Source organism: Ovis aries, chromosome 12 (assembly GCF_016772045.2).
Source record: "Ovis aries strain OAR_USU_Benz2616 breed Rambouillet chromosome 12, ARS-UI_Ramb_v3.0, whole genome shotgun sequence".
Lineage (NCBI taxonomy): Eukaryota > Metazoa > Chordata > Mammalia > Artiodactyla > Bovidae > Ovis > Ovis aries.
The window spans coordinates 66,871,730-66,892,491 of record NC_056065.1 but is presented as its reverse complement, the minus strand read 5'-3'; the positions used below and the strand labels follow the sequence as shown (position 1 = coordinate 66,892,491).

Genomic DNA, 20,762 nt, shown 5'->3' with positions numbered 1-20,762 from the left:
TTTGGATGAGATGGTTAGTAAGTGAGATAGATAATAAGATCAATAAATAGATTATTTTAGTTCAGTGTGATTTGTGCAGTAATAGAGAAAAGCCTTTCTGTGAGAGCATAGAAGTGTGAGACCCAGCCTAGATTTGGGGGAACAGACCTGGCTTCATGAAGAAGATGCTTAAGAATAACTCAAAGGAAAGAATCTTTTGAAATAATCATTTTGGTGCTAGAGAAGGAGAAATGGCTATGAAAGCAAGAAGAATGGAATTTGGACTCAGTGGAATTGGTTTGATTTTTGCAAACAAATTTTTCAGATGACCTTGTTGAGTACCTGAGTCCTATGTGGGGATTTTAAAAGCTATTCTTAAAATAGCAACAAAAGAAGGAAAGGATAAGAGAGATGAAAATACTATGCTTAATGACAGGCAATAAAATGCTTAGTCAATTTGTAGTAGAAATTATAACTGCCTCTCAATCTCAGTCCTGTTAAATAGACTTGATTTATTTTCTTGCAGAATTTCTGAGCTTCAGGTCAAACTTGAGAATGCCCTCGCTGAATTGGAACAACTCCGTGAATCACGGCAACATCAGATGCAGCTTGTTGATTCTATAGTTCGTCAGCGTGATATGTACCGAATTCTGTTGTCACAGACAACGGGAGTTGCCATTCCTTTACAAGGTAGGAGTTTTTATATGTTATCTTAAAAGTTTCAAGTATTTCTGGGAAATATTTCTGAAATGTATATTAGGGAATGGATTTTGCTACATGAGCAATGTCTGCTCTAATAATGATAACTTCAAGTATGGCTACCATATATGAGTGATTGTAATACATCATCAGTTCTAAAATACACCATTATTTTAGGTAAGAAAAATGCTGATCATTGTTGCAAAGTACACGTCTGAGAGTCAGTGAATTATATTACTTATTTTTGTTACGTTTTAACGTTTAGCCTGCAAAAATTACCTTTATTTAACTAGAAGTCATAAATAATTGTAGTAAGTTATTTAGTAGGTTCTTTGTTTCATAATTTCTATAATCTTGTGGTTTAAATAAGTCAGCCTGTTGACTTCTGATCATGATGTATTTTGTGAAGAGGCATTACATCATTCTTTTTACATTTCTGAAGCTTCAAGCTTAGATGATATTTCTCTTGTGTCAACTCCAAAACGTTCAAGTACATCACAGACTGCTTCCACTCCTGCTCCAGTAATTGAGCCAGCAGAGGCTATAGAAGCTAAGGCTGCACTTAAACAGGTAAAATACCCCTAACTTGACATCTTTATCTTGAGTCACATTTTTGAGAACATGTAATAATTTCATCTAATAATTTCTCTAATATTTAGCTGCAGGAAATTTTTGAGAACTACAAAAAAGAAAAGGCAGATAATGAAAAAATGCAGAATGAGCAGCTTGAGAAACTTCAGGAGCAAGTCACAGATTTGCGATCACAAAATACCAAAATCTCTACCCAGCTAGATTTTGCTTCTAAACGGTAAATTTTCTTTTCCAAAGTTACGCTTAAACATAATAGTTGATATTCAGTGGAATCAAATTCAAGGGTTAGTTTGTGGCGGTATTACTTTCTCTGGTGGGTTCTGATCCAGGTTGAGAAGTTACAGGGGTTCATTTTTCACTTTTGATTAATAACATTAATAACATTCCTGTGAATGTTATTAAGGGGTCCAGGTAAGTTCATATAAGGAATGTTTCTATTTTTCCTTCCTGAGATTAAAGGACATACTGTTTCCATAGGACTTAATTATTTTAATTAAGGAGGATAAGAGAAGTAAGAGAAATTCATTCAGCCTTTTGTAATCTAGGTAGAAGAGAAGCAAGTGCTAGAGTTAATTTTGGGAAAATTGACTTTTTTGGTTACTTGCAGAGGAATAACAGTAAATTTCATTCCATAGTTAACAGAGCCATTGAATAGTTGTTAGTTTATCAAGTTAGGAAAAAGTTACTTCTCTGTATACTGCATGATCAGACTGTTTGCAAGTATGACCAGCAGTCTGTATTTTCCAACAATTTGATATCCTAGTAAAAGCACCATTTTCCCCTATGCTGATATCTCTAGCCAGCCACTTTTAAGCTTTTAAGCACATAAGACATAAGCACATAAGGCAATAAGGTGAAGAATTATAGATGGGAAAAAAAGGATTGGCAAAAATCCGTCACTAACCATGCATAAATACCTTAAATTGCATACTGCATTGTGATGGGTGTCTTCCTGTATGAACATTATATTGACATTTTGAATACGATTAAAATGCTTGTACGTAAGATTAAAAAGTTAATTCAGCATGAAATACAGTGCTTATTTAGAATTTGAATTTAACTGCTAAACTTGTTTAGAAAAAAGAATGAAGATTTTTACATTATTACACAAATCATATTTTTCATATTATCAATCATATAAAATTAAGCTCTTGTGAAACTCAAGAAATTGAGCTAGGATATAGTATTTCATTTGCTTACAGAATTATTTTTCTTTCATATCAGTTATGAAATGCTACAAGATAATGTTGAAGGATACCGTCGAGAAATAACATCCCTACATGAAAGAAATCAGAAACTCACTGCAACGACTCAGAAGCAAGAACAGATCATCAACACAATGACGCAAGATTTGAGAGGCGCTAATGAAAAGCTAGCTGTTGCAGAAGTGAGGCCAATGTCTATTATCTGTCTTATGTTATAAATTGCATTTGACACTTGTTTTTTAATTATTACTTTGATTTTACTGGTTGGTATAATGTAGATTTTTGAGGTCTGTGGATTATACATCCTTATCAAATAGTTTCCTGGCATCCACCTGTCCATCAGAGCAGTTGGGTGATTGTTTCTAGTAAAAGAGGAAAGGGAAAGAGGTTGGTTTTTCTGGGCTAAGATTTCTTTGGTTACAACAAAGGCTATGGATGAATATTTTATCCATTCTTGCTCATTTCTAGTAAAAAACAGTATACAATTTTCATTAGCATTGAACTCTGTTCCTGAATTGCAACATAAATGTAAGTGTCGATCAGAAATTCACAGTACTTTCAACTTAAATTCTAAAGTCTTTGATGATAGATTCTCATAAGAGTGTTTTGCTTTTTATAAACTTATTTCTCATAACTTTTTAATCTTTATCTATGATCTTGGTATAGTTATCCCCTCATTTTACGTATTGAAAAGGACTCAGAAGCTAAGTAATTTGCCCTTTTGCGGGCCATCATGAGATACAGGTTGGTTGGGACTTAAAACTTAGCTTTTCTAATTCTGTTGGCTCTGTTATTTCTGTCTTGTCCTCACTCCTTTGTGGAGAATAGACAGCAGCACTGTTTCAAACTGGTGGAGTAAGTTTTATAATTGATAGTTTTTGACTCATCCTGTAAATATGTATACTTTGAGGATATTGATTTTCAGCAAGCCCTTGTATATCTATCCTCTGAAACTCAGAAGATACTCCTCATGGGGGAAAAAAGTTCAAATAGATAAGTCAGCACTCAAACAGATACTTAGAAGCCAAGTTTAGTTTCTAAAACTTGCATAGTTGAATAGTATGCAGGTGTGACTATTGCATAGTTTTATAATTTTGCATCTTATACTGTGGCATTTTAGATTTTTGTTGGGTTTTTTTTTTTTTAAGTCTTGATTTGCTGGACCAAAGATAATATATGTATTTGTGGTAATTGTAAGAATTTTTCCTTTGAATTTATTGGTATTTCCAGTAATATTTGTTTCATAATTCAATACATGAAACTTATAACTGTGTTATTACATTTGACACATTGTTTTTCAACACTTTTTTTAAAATTTGTACTTCACTCAAGGTAAGAGCAGAAAATCTGAAAAAGGAAAAGGAAATGCTTAAATTGTCAGAAGTCCGTCTTTCTCAGCAAAGAGAATCTTTGTTGGCCGAACAAAGAGGGCAAAACTTACTGCTTACTAATCTGCAAACAATTCAGGTAACCAAATAAAAAAGGGATAAGTAGAAAAAAATTTTTAAGTTTAATTTGAATAATTTTAACATTGTATCTCAGTTTTCTTAATAAGAACGTTTATGTCATTTTTGTCATGTGTTATGGTGATCATTGAATTTTGAAGTTTATTTAAGACATCAGTATTTCAAGTAAAACATTGAAGGAGAACTGACTGAAGCCAGGCAATTGGCAGTTTTGATCCTCAGGTCTATGTTTACAGAGTCCTATACAGTTGAATTGTTTTCAAGATTAAATCTTTGGTTTATGTTCTTCAAAACATGAAGAAATCTGGCTGTGGTAATATGGTTCTTATTTTCCCTATTAAATAGATGTTTTACTATGGAAAATGTCAAAATATCTTCTTGGTAAATGTTTTCGATCTTCATGCAGAAATGAGTTCTATTCCTGGAATTTCCAGTTGCCTTTGAGTTTTTGTTGTTGTTGTTCATTTGTTCTTACTCTTTTTAAGTATAACAAAATTTTTTTTTTCTATCCTTAGGGAATATTAGAGCGATCTGAAACAGAAACCAAACAAAGGCTTAGTAGCCAGATAGAAAAACTGGAACATGAAATATCCCATCTAAAGAAGAAGTTGGAGAATGAGGTGGAACAGAGGCATACACTTACTAGAAATCTGGATGTGAGTCTTATCAGTGTTCTGAATTTCTATAGAATATTTCTGTTTAAAAATCAAGCTCATGTTGAAGCACAGTCTTGAAGAGATCTCTTACAGACTCTTTAAGTTTTGCCTGCCTTTTTGTATGCCTAGTAATTTTTCACTGGGTGCCATAACATTATGAGTTTTATCCTGAGGGGTGCCGGATATTTTTCTTTAAATCTTGAGTTTTCTTCTGGACTGAAGTTAAGTTAACTGAAAATAGTGCTTCTCTTGAGTCTATGTTTTAGAATATATTAGGCAGACTCAAAGCATGCCTAATAAGTTGTAAAAAATAGGGACAAATAGATTTAAGGGATTAGATATGATAGAGTGCCTGAAGAATTATGACAGAGGTTCATGACATTGTACAAGAGGCAGTGATAAGACCGTCCCCAAGAAAAAGAAATGCAAAATGGCAAAATGGTTGTCTGAGGAGGCCTTATGAATAACTGAGAAAAGAAGAGAAGTGAAAGGCAAAGGAGAAAGGGAAAGATATACTCATTTGAAAGCAGAGTTCCAAAGAATAGCAAAGAAAGATAAGAAAGCCTTCCTCAGGGATCAGTGCAAAGAAATAGAGGAAAACAATAAAATAGGAAAGACTAGAGATCTCTTCAAGAAAATTAGAAATACTAAGGGAACATTTCATGCAAAGATGGGCACAATAAAGAACAGAAATGGTATGGACCTAACAGAAGCAGAAGGTATTAAGAAGAGGTGGCAAAGAATACCCAGAACTATACAAAAAAGATCTTCATGACCGAGATAACCACAATGGTGTGATCACCCACCTAGAGGAAGTTTGGTGGGCCTTAGGAAACATTACTATGAACAAAGCTAGTGGATGTGATGGAATTCCAGTTGAGCTATTTCAAATCCTAAAAGATGATGCTGTGAAAGTGCTGCACTCAATATGCCAGCAAATTTGAAAAACTCAGCAGTGGTCCACAGGACTGGAAAAGGTCAGTTTTCATCCAATCCCAAAGAAAGGCAATGCCAAAGAAAGTCCAAACTACCACACAGTTGCATTCATCTCACATGCTAGCAAAGCAATGGTTAGAATTCTCCAAGCCAGGTTTCAAGCAGGAACCGTGAACTTCCAGATGTTCAAGCTGGATTTAGAAAAGGCAGAGGAACTAGAGATCAAATTGCCAACGTTTGTTGGATCATAGAAAAAGCAGAGTTCCAGGAAAACATCCACTTTTGTTTTATTGACTACACCAAAGCCTTTGACTGTGTGGATCACAACAAACTGTCAAGAAGCAACAGTTAGAACTGGACATGGAATGGCAGACTGGTTCTGAATTGGGAAAGGAGTACGTCAAGTCTGTGTCTTGTCACCCTGCTTGTTTCTCTTATATGCAGTATACATCATGCAAAATGCTGGGCTGGATGAAGGACAAGCTGGAATCAAGATTGCTGGGAGAAACATCAATAACCTCAGATATGCAGATGACACCACCCTTATAGCAGAAAGTGAAGAAATAAACAGCCTCTTGATGAAAATGAAAGAGGAGAGTGGAAAAGTTGGCTTAAAGCTCAACATTCAGAATACTAAGATCATGGCATCTAGTCCCATCATTTCATGGCTAATAGATGGGGGAACCATGGAAATAGAGACTTCATTTTGGGGAGCTCCAAAATCACTGCAGATGGTGCTGCAGCCATGAAATTGAAAGATGCTTGCTTCTTGGAAGAAAAGCTATGACCAACCTAGACAGCATATTAAAAAGCAGAGACTTTACTTTGCCAACAAAGGTCCGTCTAGTCAAGGCTATGGTTTTCTCAGTGGTCATGTATGGATGTGAGAGTTGGACTATTAAAAAAGCTGAGTGCCAAAGAATTGATGCTTTTGAACTGTGGTGTTGGAGAAGACTCTTGAGAGTCCCTTGGACTGCAAGGAGATCCAGCCAGTCCATCCTAAAGGAAATCAGTCCTGAATATTCATTGGAAAGACTGATGCTGAAGCTGAAACTCCAATACTTTGGCCACCTGATGTGAAGAACTGTCTCATTGAAAAAGACCCTGATGCTTGGAAAGATTGAAGGCAGGAGGAGAAGGGAACGACAGTGGATGATATGGTTGGATGACATCACTGACTCGACATGAGTTTGAGTTGGCTCCGTGAGTTGGTGATAGACAGGGTAACCTGGCATGCTGCAGTCCATGGGGTCACAAAGAGTCGGACATGACTGAGCAATTGAACTGAGCCAAGGCAAATCTTCCTGAGGTGTAGTCCCAGAGTCCAGTGAATTAAGAGCTTTTTCAGTCAGGCTGCTAGAAACAGGCATTATTCCTGACTTGCTGTGAGGACCAGAGTCTTCAGTCTTCAGACCACTCCAGTCTCTGTTTGATTTTTTGCCGTCTGGAGTATTTTCACAGGCATGCACTGATCACTCTTTTGCTCATTATTCAAGAAGGGAACCTGTGCAAGTCTCCACAATAGTATGTCTGGGAAGCTGTCTTCTCTCTGATAGTCTTTCTGTTTTATGAATTCAAGCTGCTCTGGCCTTCTTCTATTCTGAGTTGTATGTTCCTAGTTCATGAAGTCTGTGGCCTCATTTTCCTTTCCCTTTGCTTAGCCTGGACAATCTTAAATCAATAAGCTGAGAAATTGTAGGGTTCATCTCTTCTGTTTCCTATCTCAGTTGGTTCAAAGCATTTTGTCTTTTTTTGTTGTTGTTGATTTATTTTGGTTGTTTCAGTTCAGGAGGTAAATGTCAGTTCTGTTGCTCTGTTTTAGCCAGTTTAAAGTTCTGTAAAAAGGTAATTTGAACCTCTAGTTACTTAAAAATTGAAAGATAGTGTTTGTAGGGTTAATGTATTTTTTTTCTTATAGGTTCAACTTTTAGATACAAAGAGACAGCTGGATACTGAGACAAATCTTCATCTTAACACAAAAGAACTATTAAAAAATGCTCAAAAGGAAATTGCTTCATTGAAACAACACCTCAGTAATATGGAAGTCCAACTTGCTTCTCAGTCTTCACAGAGAACTGGTAAAGGTAAATAATTAAGTAGGCTGACAAAAGTGCCAGGTTTATAACATATCCTGTAAATAAGTAGCCATTGTTTTCATAGATACTAGCAAAAGATTTAAACAAAAAACTTTACTCTTCATACAGTAAAGCCCAGTTTTCCACCTAAATTAATAAATGCATAGACTTGAAAGATTCAGAATAGTTGTATATGTGGCAGCTGACCAAGATATGCTCTTAGTTTTCCAGTTATTGAAACCATTTCATTGATGCTTTAAGAGTGTTTCTCTTGTGGAGGGTTAATAATTTGAATTTTTAACTCCCTTTTGAGATGAAGTTACTTGCTAAATATGTAATGATAAGGCTCACTTACAGAAATCATGGATTTGTTTGATCTCTTTAGAGCAGTATTCCTAATCTTTGCTCATTGACAGCTGCAGGGAAAAGGTTTGTCTCATTAGGTTTTGCTACTCTTTGTCAATACATTATTTCAAATGCAAACCCATTGAGTCCAAGTAATCTTTCTACATGGCCTTACTTCTTTCTTAATATGGAAGAGAAATTTAAAACATAAGTAAACATGTGTATGTATGTGATATATATTGTATATATATAATTCTCCAAGACTCCTTTCTTCTTATTACCATATAGTAAGAAAACATTCTTTTTTTAATCTGTAATTTCTTCCTTTTCTGTGAATTTTAGAATGAGAATTACTCTAAATGTTTCAAGCTGTAGCATTTTGGCATAAACAGTGGTTTAATTAAATTAAGAGTGTTAATTTCTACAAGTAGCTATTTCAGTTTAGTGGAATTATTTTATATTCTCTTTTAAATACCTTTTAAAAAATATTTGTAACAGCAGAGTTCAAATACTTAAACATTTTTGTTTTTAAATAACCTACTGACTGTAACCTGTTTTTATTTTGGTATTCAGCATAGGTTGAAATAAACTTTCTAGATAGTTAAATACTTCTACATCTCAGCCTTAATTCTTATTTCACAAATTCTTTTTTCACAAATTCTTTAATAGTAGTCATCTTTGATATCATTTAAAATGTTAATTTTAAGAAAGCTGTTAAATCTATTAGGTCAGCCTAGCAACAAAGAAGATATAGATGACCTTCTGAGCCAGCTAAGGCAGGCAGAAGAGCAGGTGAATGACTTGAAGGAAAGACTCAAAACAAGCACTAGTAATGTGGAACAGTATCGTGCAATGGTTACTAGTTTGGAAGAGTCCCTCAACAAGGAGAAACAGGTATATACAATTTTGAAGTCAGTTTGCATGTACTTTTTTTTTAAGTTAGGATGTGTAAGGCACTGTGTAAAAGTGTGGGTTCAACTGGCATTGCACTTACCTCATAAAAGTGCCAGATACAACAAAATAATCACACAAAATTTGTAGAACATTGGAAGTATATTCCTATAGAAAAAGTACAGATGAAATGCTGATGTGAGTGGGTGGTAGGCGAGATTGTTTGTCTTTTGAGTATGCATGACTTCACAGGGGAGATGGCATTTTTGCCTGGCCTTGAAGGAAAGCATCATTTGAATAGTAAAGATAGGAAGTTATTCCTTGTAATAGGCACTATCAGCTGAGATAGGAAGGCCAGTGTATTCCATTTGTGAATTTTAGTATATTTTAAATTTAGCTTAGGCCAGTCTTGCCTTCTGAGATGGCCCACACTGTCTATGAACAGAGTTTCTAAATAAATCCCCTTCTTACCTATCTAAATAAATTTAGCTTTGATTTGGGGAAAGGAATTGTATAATTTTAAATGTGTGTATTCTTTGTACCCTACTGTTTGGTTGATGGTAAAGGTGACAGAAGAAGTTCGTAAGAATATTGAAGTTCGCTTAAAAGAGTCAGCCGAGTTCCAGACACAGCTGGAGAAGAAGCTGATGGAGGCAGAGAAGGAGAAACAGGAACTGCAGGATGACAAGAGAAAAGCCATAGAGAGCATGGAGCAACAGGTAAATTAGGTTATTACCATACCGATCACTTTTTCTGTTACGAGGATTTAGATCCTTTTATCTAGCTCATTAATTACCATTCAGTTATTCTCAGCAGATACTGATTGAACACATACCGTATATAACTATTTTAGTTTTGTATTTTACTCTGATCTATACATGTCTCCTTTTGGATACTTGAGACTACTTTATGGTATTAGATATCAGTGTTGCTTTTCAGAAGCCTCTGCCTAAAAATTTACTTTTGTACACATTTTTAATAATATGGATTGAATAAAGGCCTGCAAAATTTGCATAATATATCAGGTGATAAACTATTTAAACTTAATAAGTCTTGGGCTACTTGTATTTTTAAAAACCTGACTTCGATAATTTTAAAGTAAATTTGCAATTAACTCTTGGTTTTAATCTTGTTCTTCAATTTAGTTGTCTGAGTTAAAGAAAACACTCAATAGTGTTCAGAATGAAGTACAAGAAGCTCTTCAGAGAGCAAGCACAGCTTTGAGTAATGAACAGCAAGCCAGACGGGACTGTCAGGAACAAGTAAGTATCATTCAGAGCCGGTTATTAGGAAGTGAGCTTTGATCTTAGGGCACAGTTCTTTGAGTATAGTAATACATTTGGGGGATTGGTGCATTTTATAAAACATGCAAGCTATTTCCACTCTTAGGGCACTTGGAATAAGATCAACTGATAAGTATAGACGAAAGCTAAAAGTAAGGCCAGGTTTCCCCTGCTGTCCAGAAGTAGAACATTCCTGTGAAAGCTGAAATGGCATAAAGTGAAGAAACAGTTATCTCAGGTCACATCTTCCTAATGGAAACACAGATTAAATAGAGATAAAACATAGACGCTCACAGTCCAAAGCTATGACGGCTTGATGCTGAGATGCTGAGTGTAGTTCCTGTGGAAGGAGCTTGGCGATACCCCTCTTGCTACTCAGGGTGCTCACTGCCTCAATAATGGCATCTACTAAACAAATGCTGAACACTGTTTTCACTTTTCTGTAAAAGCAGTAGTCCTCTTTGGATTTCTTTTGTTTAGCAGAAATAGATACTAACCTAGGTCTTCCATAAAAGCAAAGATGCCTAAAGCAGACTTTGAAGAAAAAAAGAGATGTCTGTAGAGGCATATCCATTAACAAAACAACATTGGTAAATGGAGAAAATACATAAAAATAGGAGTAGAAGAGTAAACGGGTACTTGATCTCACCTGCGAGCATTCTTTCACTATTGCAGTACTACACTAAGTCTAGTTGTAAAGCTGTACTATAGACAAGATAGAGATACTTTTCCTCAGCAAAACAGGGACATTTTGGAAACATTTTTAATGTATTACTGAGCTTATGCAGATTTCTATACATCACCGTTTATAAGCTTTAACAGTACAAAGGCACATTATTTAAGTATATATACATACACGCACACACATATATACATGATACTGCTTTTTATAGTTTGTTATGAATAAGAGATGATAAAACAATTCAGGAAAATGAGGATTATTGAAATGGTAGAATGGGAAAGGAATACATGTAAGGGTATTGGTAACATTCTCATTTTTCTGATTGGTGGTATGTTAATAGCATATTGCTTACATGCATAACATGTATATGTAACAGGATTATTTTAGAAATGGAGTATAAGGGAAAGTGCTTCACACTGAAGGTAAAGTAGACAAAAATGAATTATCGTTGGCTTATTGCCAAACATTGTAACGTTGGAAATTAGAATCAAAGAATGTATCCATGATTCAGTATTCAAATAGATTATTTTCATTTTCCTTTTTCACTTGTGTGTATATATGCATATATTTTATGTAACTGAGTTATATTTAGTCTTTATTTCATAAAGTCTGTTCCAAGTTACTACCTCATCTAAGTTTCATTTTGAACAGTTGTTTAACACTTCATCAAATAGGTACAGCATAATTTTTCATTATTCTCCTAGATATTTTGGAACATTTAGATTGTGTTCACATTTATTGCTGTGAGTAATACAGTGTGCATCTTTTCAAAGACTGGCCTTATGGAATTTTAACCTGTGTCAATGGGGCAATAATTCCTTTCAGGCTAAAATAGCTGTGGAAGCTCAGAATAAGTATGAGAGAGAATTGATGCTGCATGCTGCTGATGTTGAAGCTCTCCAAGCTGCCAAGGAACAGGTTTCCAAAATGGCCTCAGTGCGTCAGCACTTGGAAGAAACAGCCCAAAAAGCAGAGTCACAGTTGTTGGAATGTAAAGCATCTTGGGAAGAAAGAGAGAGAATGTTAAAGGTATTGTTCATAATAGAATGTTCTGGAGAATTGAAGGGTTTGGGTTTTTTTTTTATTGTTTTTTAACATACATTGGAAAATCTGTTATTATATGATAGACTCTTGGCTTATAGGATGAAGTTTCTAAGAGTGTGTCTCGCTGTGAAGATCTAGAAAAACAAAACAGGTTACTTCATGATCAGATTGAAAAATTAAGTGACAAAGTCGTTTCCTCGATGAAGGAAGGTGTACAAGGTCCATTGAATGTATCTCTCAGTGAAGAAGGAAAATCTCAAGAACAAATTTTAGAAATTCTCAGGTAAATCCGATAAATTCTTAGTGCTTTACTTCTGTGATGAGCAACAATTATGAAGTTACACTGTAAGTGTATAAATTAGGCCAGTGGAAGTTATGTTATTTAGGTAAATAAATACAAAGCTTGTTTTGTCACATAGAGTCAACAAACCCACTGCCACCCAATTGGTGGTCACTTGACATTTAGACATATGCCGATTTAAATATATGAATTCAAGTTGAATCTGACAGTAAGAACTTGAATGGCTTCCTTAGAAAAGTAAACGCCTTTCAGATTTATTTTAAAGTAGAAACCACTGTCTGAAAATAGTTTTTAAAGTGAATAATTTTGTTATCTTAAAAATTATCCAAGTTTTTGAATGTTCTGTTACTGGCATTAATCTATTCAAATAACATCTTACATATTTTTGTAGATTTATACGACGAGAAAAAGAAATTGCTGAAACTAGATTTGAAGTGGCTCAAGTTGAGAGCCTGCGATATCGACAAAGGGTTGAACTTTTAGAAAGAGAACTGCAGGAACTTCAGGATAGCCTAAATGCTGAAAGGGAGAAAGTTCAGGTATGTACCCTAAGCTCGAAGAAGGTACTTGTTAAATCAAGAGATGTACTCATTTCAGTTCCTGGTAGCATAAAATTTAGTTTGAAATAAGCATTCTTCTTAAACTCGTAAGTTCATTAGATGTTAAACATTGGTGCAGTATAGTGATAAGAGACTTAATGATAAACAAGACTACATGGTTCATACTGTTTGATGTGTTACTTGGGCATCTTATTTAACGTCCTTGTCTGTAATATGAGGGTGATAAAAATAGAATTGAGTTAGTGCACATGAAACTTTTGAATTATGTCTGGTGCACACAGAGTGCTTAATAAATTTCAGTTATCTTTATTTACTACTTTAATTGTCATTATAGAAATTAGTCATCTACCAAAAATGGTTGAATTTGCTATGGAATTTTCTTTTTCTCAGCAGAGGTGTACAATGTAGTCAAAAGAGTCAACCAAAGTGGGGAAAAAAGGTGTTTGGTGAATGTATGACCACAACACAAGCTCAACTGTGTCCACTCAACAACCAAAAGCTTATTACTGTGTAACCTCATTCTGAGGAGATGCAATAATATAACTCCACATCTAGAAAGAAGGAAATTAAGACCTTGAATCCTTTATGTTCTTTTAACTGATAGATAGTTGGAATGGCTACTAGAGAGAAACCATGAAATAGGAGAAAGTGGTTAATTGAACAAGTAGACTTACGGGATTTACATTTTCAGACAGAAATGAAAAGTTACAGAATTACGTCCTATTGAGAAAACAACTCAAATTCAAATATCTCACTATGGAAATAATAAACAGACCCTCTGATTCAGTGGAGCTAACACTTGCAGGAAAGAGCAGAATCAGGGTTTCTAATGAAGATTGTATATTCCTTCAGTCTCCTGTGTTTTCTTTGCTGTTCCTTTGGACTACATAAAGGCAAATAGTACTACAAAATATCCAGCTCAGCCAAGCCTAACAAACAAAGGGAGAGAGTCAAGAAGTAACCTAAGTTATATCAAAAATAATGTCTGCCCAAGTCAAGCAGTGTAGCCTGGCAACCATGAACGATGGCTTTAAAAATGGTAAAGATATAAAGTAATACATGCAAAAACTAGATAATTGTACTCAGAACAGAAAAACTGTTCTTCACACTGAACAAGTATTCAGTAAAACTGCTCAGAATCAAAGTGATGAAATAATCGAGTGAAATGAAAGAGTTTCTGAAAAGGGGGGAAAACTGAGGACCAAAATAACATCATTTTAGAACTGTTCCTGATTTCAGTGTAGCAAGAAAAAGAATAGAAACAGGAAGATAGAGGGCTGGATTAATGTTTTTACCTAATGTAAATATTTGTTGGTGAGATTTGTAGTATCTTTTTACTTTCATCTTTTATTTTCTTGGCGTGTTTGAACTCTGTAATTGGCACGAATCTCAGAAAAATAAACATGTAAGACTCCTAAAAATTGTTTTAAAAGTTGACATTTAAATCCTTTTTATTTTTATAGGCAAGATTAGAGCTGGTAGGAAAACATAGACCTTAATCTATTGGTATATGTTGCTGTACACGTATGTTTGAAATCTTCAGGTAACTGCAAAAACAATGGCCCAGCATGAGGAACTGATGAAGAAAACCGAAACAATGAACGTAGTCATGGAGACCAATAAGATGCTGAGAGAAGAGAAGGAGAGGCTGGAACAGGATCTACAGCAGATGCAAGCCAAGGTTTGTAATTTACAAATGAAGAGTAGAGAGACATATTTTTAGTAATGTTGTAAATAAATTTTTGCATCAGATATTAAAAGAAAATACTGAAACCATTTTCAGGTCAGGAAACTGGAGTTAGATATTTTACCCTTACAAGAAGCAAATGCTGAGCTGAGTGAGAAAAGTGGTATGTTGCAGGCAGAGAAGAAGTTATTAGAAGAAGATGTCAAACGTTGGAAAGCACGTAACCAGGTAAATTTAGTCAAACCCATTCCAAAACATAAAAACATGTTGATTTAAAATAATAGGGTAAAGTTTAAGAGGATAAAAATATTTGATGAGCTAGTGGGAAGTATTTTATATTGATCAGTAAAAGTCTGACTTGTTTGTTACATATACCTATGTGTCAGGCATTAAGCTTATAACTAAATTTTTAAAGTTTTGGTTATACTGTCTGTATTTTTTAAAAAAGCTAAATTGTCTATTTGTATTCCAAATTTAGGCTTTTGCTTTGTCTTTAAAATGTTTTTGTACATGAGAAATGGATTTATATAATTCATTGAAGCACTTTAAGAAGACTTGTTCACTGCAATATTATGGGGGGTGGGGGCAAGAAGACAAAACCATATAGCATAGTATGTTTGGCTTCCCTGGTGTCTCAGACGATAAAGAATTTGCCTGCAGTGCAGGAGACCTGGGTTCAATCCCTGGATTGGGAAGATCGCCTGGAGAAGGGAATGGCAGCCCACTTCAGTATTCTTACCTGAAAAATCCCTTGGACAGAGGAGCCTGGCAGGCTACAGTCCATGGGTTCACAATGAGTCGGACACCACTGAGCAACAAAATGCACCCACACATTGATTCAGTTCAGTCACTCAGTTGTGTCTGATTCTTTGCGATCCCATGGACTGCAGCACACCAGGCCTCCCTGTCCATCACCAACTCCTGGAGTTTACTCAAACTCCTGTCCATCACGTTGGTGATGCCATCCAACCATCTCATCCTCTGTCATCCCCTTCTCCCACCTTCAGTCTTTCCCAGCATCAGGGTCTTTTTCAGTGAGATAGTTCTTCACATCAGGTTCCCAGAGTATTAGAGTTTCAGCTTCAGCATCAGTCCTTCCAGTGACTATTCAGGACCGATTTCCTTTTGGATGGGCTGGTTAGATCTCCCTACTGTCCAAGGAACTCTCAAGAGTCTTCTCCAACACCACAGTTCAAAAGCATCAATTCTTCGGTGCTAAGCTTTTTTAATAGTCCAACTCTCACATCCATACATGACTACTGGAAAAACCATAGCTTTGACTAGACAGACCTTTGTTGGCAAAGTAATGTCTCTGCTTTTTAATATCCTATCTAGGTTGGTCATAGGTTTCTTCCAAGGAGCAAGCATCTTTTAATTTCATGGCTGCAGTCACCATCCACAGTGATTTTGGAGCCCCTAAAATAAAGTCTGTCACTGTTTCCATTGTTTCCCCATCTATTAGCCATGAGATGATAGGACCAGATGCCATGATCTTAATATTCTGAATGTTGAGTTTTAAGCCAACTTTTTCACTGTCCTCTTTCACTTTCATCAAGAGGCTTTTTAGTTCTTCTTCGCTTTCTGCCATGAGGGTGGTGTCATCTGCATATCTGAGGTTATTGATACAACCTCACATACTATACACACACATAGGGTGATTAGAAGCTGTAGCTCTGTATTCAGAGAAGAAGTTGGAAATCTGCCTTACCTCATACTAGCTATGTGCTTTGTGAAAATGAGGACATTAGTCTTTCTCAGACAATTTTTCTCGATTTTGTAAATGACATAATCACCCTATTCATTTTATAAAAATTAAATAAAGCAGTTCACCCAGCACCTAGAAAATGCTCTAAAGAACTACTCATATCTGAATAGGATTTTAAAATTTAGAGCCCCTTCATGCTTTTTTATTCACACAAAGAGTCTGAAAAATCCAGAAAGGATAATCTGCCCAAGCCTAGATATATTTGTGTTAAATTATGCTGCCTTCTTTTCTGGTTAATGGAATCAATTGCATGTAGGATTATTTTCATTTTCTTGTTTTGTTTGTAATGCATGATGAACTTTTTTCCCCTATATATGTCACTTTAATAAAATTGTGTATGTAATATTAAAAGCTTATAGATTCTTTGGATCCCTTTATTTGACTCTGTTGTAACTATTCTGAAATGTTCCTTTGCAGCTGTGAAAAATAATGAATAATGAATCATATTTACTTTGTTTTCCCCTTTCATTTTGGCTAAACCTCTTAGCTAAACAAAGGAACTAAAGCTTTGATTTTATTTTCTTATAATTTGATGATTGATCACTATGTATGCAAGCATCTAATGTAAACATAATTAGATACTCTGACATTTTAATATAGCACATTAGTTTCATAAAATTGTGTTATGCATTGTTCCTATTCTAGCATCTAGTGAGTCAACAGAAAGATCCAGATACAGAAGAATATCGTAAGCTGCTTTCTGAAAAGGAGGTTCACACTAAGCGTATTCAGCAATTGACTGAAGAAATTGGAAGACTTAAAGCTGAAATTGCAAGGTATATGGACTAATCTCAAATTGTATACAAAACTTGGACAATCTTAAAGAAGTTTGCTTCAGTCGTGTCCGACTTTGTGCGACCCCAGAGACGGCAGCCCACCAGGCTCTCCCATCCCTGGGATTCTCCAGACAAGAACACTGGAGTGGGTTGCCATTTCCTTCTCCAGTACATGAAAGTGAAAAGTGAAAGTGAAGTCGCTCAGTTGTGTGTGACTCTTAGCGACCCCATGGACTGCAGCCCACCAGGTTCCTCTGTCCATGGGATTTTCCAGGCAAGAGTACTGGAGTGGGGTGCCATTGCCTTCTCCGACACTTTCTTTAAATGTCATAAAAAAGAAGAGGAACACACAGCAAACACTGTATGTGGCCTACAAAACCTCTAGATTTTGCTATCAGGCAGATGTGGATTAAACTCTGGGTACCATATAGAGTAAAAGTGTGCATGTTACTTATAGCTCAGTTCTTCTCATCTCTAAAATGGGTATATATGGCATGTGATAAGTCAGTCACATTTTTCTAAAGTACCACAAGTTCATAAGTTAAGGAATTCTCTTTTGAAGTGTGTGTGCTTTTCTTAGAATTTCCTAAATAAAACACACACTAAAGGAACACAATAAAAATATAACTTTAACAACCCCATGGACTGCAGCCTACCAGGCTCCTCCATCCATAGGATTTTCCAGGCAAGAGTACTGGAGTGGGGTGCCATTGCCTTCTCCGAAAAATATAACTTAAAAGGTTTTAAAATTTGAAAAGTCTCAAATATTTAGTCATTCTACTTTATCCCATCTGTTTTGCTTAGATCAAGTGCATCTTTGACTAACAACCAGAACTTAATCCAGAGTCTAAAGGAAGATTTAAATAAAGTAAGAACAGAAAAGGAAAACATCCAGAAGGAGTTAGATGCCAAAATAATTGATATTCAAGAAAAGGTTAAAACTATTACTCAAGTCAAGAAAATTGGACGTAGGTACAAGACTCAGTATGAAGAACTTAAAGCACAACAAGATAAGGTATTTCTGAAGTGGTTTTCTTTTTATATATTCTTTATATATATGATTTTTTGATATATACAGTTTTGGTCTACATAATTTATACAATTTTATGTATATTTAGATATATGGATATGCATATTTGGATGAGTCTTACAAAAACCTTATTCATAATATTTAGTTATTGGTTTTTAATCTTATATGTGATATTTTATTTAGTTTAAGATTAGGTCTTTAGTATGTCCTAAAATGAACCATAAATTCGTAAAGAAATAATAGTAAATGCTACGCATTTTTATTTAGTTTCCCAGTTTCAAATATTGTTCTTTTCAAAACTATTTTCTTGTAACTCATTAAAGAACTCATTTAGCTGATTAAAATGATATTTATCAAAAAGTGCTAGTTCCTTGTAATTGATCAGGTTGTGTTACTTTAATTTTCTGTGTTAACCATCTATCAAAAAGAATTTTTAAATCTTTGTTTTACTTTAGACTTGATTTTTATTTTTGATTACCAGTGGTAAAGAACGTGTATATTGACTTGATTGTGTATTTAGCACTTGTTAGACTAGAAAATATATGAAGAAAAAATTTCAAAATTCTTAGCCCTCGATTAACCACTATTAATACTTTAATATGCTTTCCTTTACATATGAGTGATTTGTTTTTCTGGATAATTCTGTGTTAAACAGTGCGTAATCACTTTGATTAGCTGGTTAATACCCAGTAGTATGGAAAGCCCTAACCTATTTAACTAATAGCTTACTCTTGGACATTAAAGTTGTTTTATGGAAGAGTTGTTTATGAATACCCTTAAAGGTAAGTTTCTTTATATACTTACTATTTTCTTAGATGAATTTGCAGAATTACTGAATATAAATGTGCAAGTGTATTACTACTGTTTGTCATCTTAGGTCATGGAGACCTCAGCTCAGTCTTCTGGAGACCATCAGGAACAGCACGTCTCAGTCCAGGAAATGCAGGAGCTCAAAGAGACGCTAAGCCAAGCTGAAACCAAGTCAAAGTCACTCGAGAATCAAGTGGAGAACCTGCAGAAGGTATGAGCAGAAGAGAAGTGAAAGGTGTATGTTCCTAATTGTTTCCTTGTTGAAAAGCTGGAAAAATACAATGGAATATAATTCAGTCATAAAGGAATTTTGAAAAAAGAAAAATGTGTTAAACACTGATACTTTCTCTTATTTTACGGAAACATGTAATTTTTCTTTGAATGACTTATGTATGCAGATAATACCTAATCATCTTGCAGGTGTCCACTCACTTGATTACCGTTTTATATTTATACTTTTATTTAATCTAAACAAATTAATAAGTTTTATGCTTTAACTCTATAGGGGATGTAGTTATATTGATTTGGCTAAATTACATGGTTAATACTCTGTCTTGCTTTAAAAAAGACTTTATCTGAGAAAGAGATAGAAGCAAGAAGTCTCCAGGAGCAGACTCTGGAGCTTCAGTCTGAACTTGCACAACTTCGTCAGGACCTTCAAGATAGAACCACACAGGAAGAGCAACTCCGACAGCAGATAACTGAAAAGGAAGAAAAAACAAGAAAGGCCATTGTAGCAGCAAAATCAAAAATTGCACATTTAGCTGGTAAGTTTCTGTATGCTTTATGATTCGAGTTTGATGGTGAAAGTTGGTTATTTGATACAGGCTTACAATTAAATGGGAAAGAAAAGTAAATACTGCCAAGTAACTTCTGTGTATGTGTTTGCATACTTTAGATATTAGGTTTATTTAATTGGATTCAAATTACAGCAGTTTTAATTCTCAAGTAATAAGGATATCCTTAATTTATGATGTCTTTCTTAATTGTTAACTGATAGTAGATAGGGAGTACAGCTGTCCTTCTGTTTCAGTGTGTAACTATTACTGCCTTCTGATGGTAACCCTTTGGGTCCATGGTATACTGTCCAGAGGCCTTCTGTAAATTCTAGGCAGCATTCTCAGTGAGTTTTCTGTACCTCACTCATGGAGGCCCCATTAGCCCTTCAGGGAGAACATCATGTCAGCTGTATGAGGATCCCAGTGCTACAACACTCAGGGCCTTACTGCACCTTGCTTACCAGTCTGGTAGTAGGTAAATAAAATGCCAAGTAGGTTGAATTTTATTATGAGCAGTTTTTTAAAAATGGCAACTTCATTTTTAAAAAACAAGTTTCTTAATTATCCTAGAGTACCTTTTGCTGTAAATTATATGAAATGAAAATTTTATAGTCTAATATATTAAAAATACTTAAAGTCCATGTAAAAGAGCTCCTGCTGACTAGTTTATGGTAGATCCTTTATCTTTTTTGAGATCTTAGTTAGGAAAAGCTGAGTGTTTTTTTTTTATTTTGGTGTATATTTTATATTGGAGTAATAAATACATGTATAAAACCTTCCTTATTTAAATGTAGAGTATACCAGAATTATTGTAGATGCTAAAGTTCAGGAATAGAATCCAATACAGCCTTTGAGTACTTATCAAGTACATAAATATTTTTTGTTTCCACTGTTTGATTATGATATTAATATAACGATGTGGTTACTTTAGGTGTAAAAGATCAGCTAACTAAAGAAAATGAAGAGCTTAAACAAAGGAATGGAGCCTTAGATCAGCAGAAAGATGAACTGGATGTTCGTATGACTGCTCTTAAGTCCCAGTACGAAGGTCGAATTAGTCGCTTGGAGAGAGAACTCAGGGAGCATCAAGAGAGACATCTTGAGCAAAGAGATGAGCCTCAGGAACCTACCAATAAGGTAATCAGCCAGTTCTGTTTAAATGGCAAATCATTTTTTCTCTGTACATTTTGCTTGAAGATGTC

General features: G+C 35.0%; 1 protein-coding gene across 1 annotated transcript in view; it reads left to right on the top strand.

Moving 5' to 3' along the window:
• Nucleotides 1–20,762, top strand: part of TPR (translocated promoter region, nuclear basket protein) — a 63,582-nt gene that overhangs the window by 15,743 nt on the left and 27,077 nt on the right. Inside the window, exons 16-35 of the mRNA XM_004013874.5 lie at nt 506–669; nt 1,121–1,248; nt 1,338–1,486; nt 2,494–2,656; nt 3,807–3,941; nt 4,456–4,596; nt 7,451–7,616; nt 8,680–8,846; nt 9,410–9,562; nt 9,989–10,105; nt 11,634–11,837; nt 11,951–12,135; nt 12,545–12,692; nt 14,257–14,394; nt 14,497–14,628; nt 16,811–16,941; nt 17,746–17,956; nt 18,849–18,992; nt 19,350–19,548; nt 20,492–20,697. Coding sequence (XP_004013923.3) covers nt 506–669; nt 1,121–1,248; nt 1,338–1,486; nt 2,494–2,656; nt 3,807–3,941; nt 4,456–4,596; nt 7,451–7,616; nt 8,680–8,846; nt 9,410–9,562; nt 9,989–10,105; nt 11,634–11,837; nt 11,951–12,135; nt 12,545–12,692; nt 14,257–14,394; nt 14,497–14,628; nt 16,811–16,941; nt 17,746–17,956; nt 18,849–18,992; nt 19,350–19,548; nt 20,492–20,697 — 3,181 coding nt within the window. The remainder of the gene's footprint in view (nt 1–505; nt 670–1,120; nt 1,249–1,337; nt 1,487–2,493; nt 2,657–3,806; nt 3,942–4,455; nt 4,597–7,450; nt 7,617–8,679; nt 8,847–9,409; nt 9,563–9,988; nt 10,106–11,633; nt 11,838–11,950; nt 12,136–12,544; nt 12,693–14,256; nt 14,395–14,496; nt 14,629–16,810; nt 16,942–17,745; nt 17,957–18,848; nt 18,993–19,349; nt 19,549–20,491; nt 20,698–20,762) is intronic.